Below are 467 nucleotides of genomic sequence, written 5' to 3' on the forward strand. Positions count from 1 at the left end.
TAATTAAAAATAAAACCATTATGATTGTAATCTATTTGTAAGTCCTAAGGTGTTATTAATAAACAAATTTGATTTCAGGCGTGCCCGATTAAAGGTAGCTAAACGGACTAAATCCTAATCGTCGTATATTCTTCTCCTTCCACTGTCTTTCGCAAGGGAAACGAAAACGAGAAATGGAAACCCCTGAAAGGAAACTATAAAAAGGAGAGAGAGTACCTATCTGTGAAAAAGCTCTGAATTTCTCGTGTCTGATGCAATAAACCTAAATCTATCTAAATATAAACGAGTATGTACATGTATATCGACATTAGTGAATAAACGAAATTTATTTATTTTCACCTCCCACTCCCAGCCTTCTGAACAGGTTCATAACAGACAAAAGACAGGTGTTGTGTGTAAAACATATTTTTATTTCACATTTCTATAATTTACCCAATTGCATCATTTGGGAAAGTGGAAAATTGGCC

The 467-nt window shown here is 33.8% G+C and overlaps 1 protein-coding gene across 1 annotated transcript in view; it reads left to right on the top strand.

The window, feature by feature from the left end:
• Positions 1-345, top strand: part of LOC108627572 (uncharacterized) — a 1,743-nt gene extending 1,398 nt beyond the window's left edge. The window contains exon 3 of the mRNA XM_018028880.2: positions 79-345. Within this exon, the coding sequence (XP_017884369.1) occupies positions 79-92 (14 nt within the window). The 3' untranslated portion in view covers positions 93-345. The remainder of the gene's footprint in view (positions 1-78) is intronic.
• The last annotated feature ends 122 nt before the right edge of the window (positions 346-467 follow it).

This window comes from Ceratina calcarata, unplaced genomic scaffold (assembly GCF_001652005.2).
Source record: "Ceratina calcarata isolate Rehan_Ccalc_2016 unplaced genomic scaffold, ASM165200v1 scaffold479.2, whole genome shotgun sequence".
Lineage (NCBI taxonomy): Eukaryota > Metazoa > Arthropoda > Insecta > Hymenoptera > Apidae > Ceratina > Ceratina calcarata.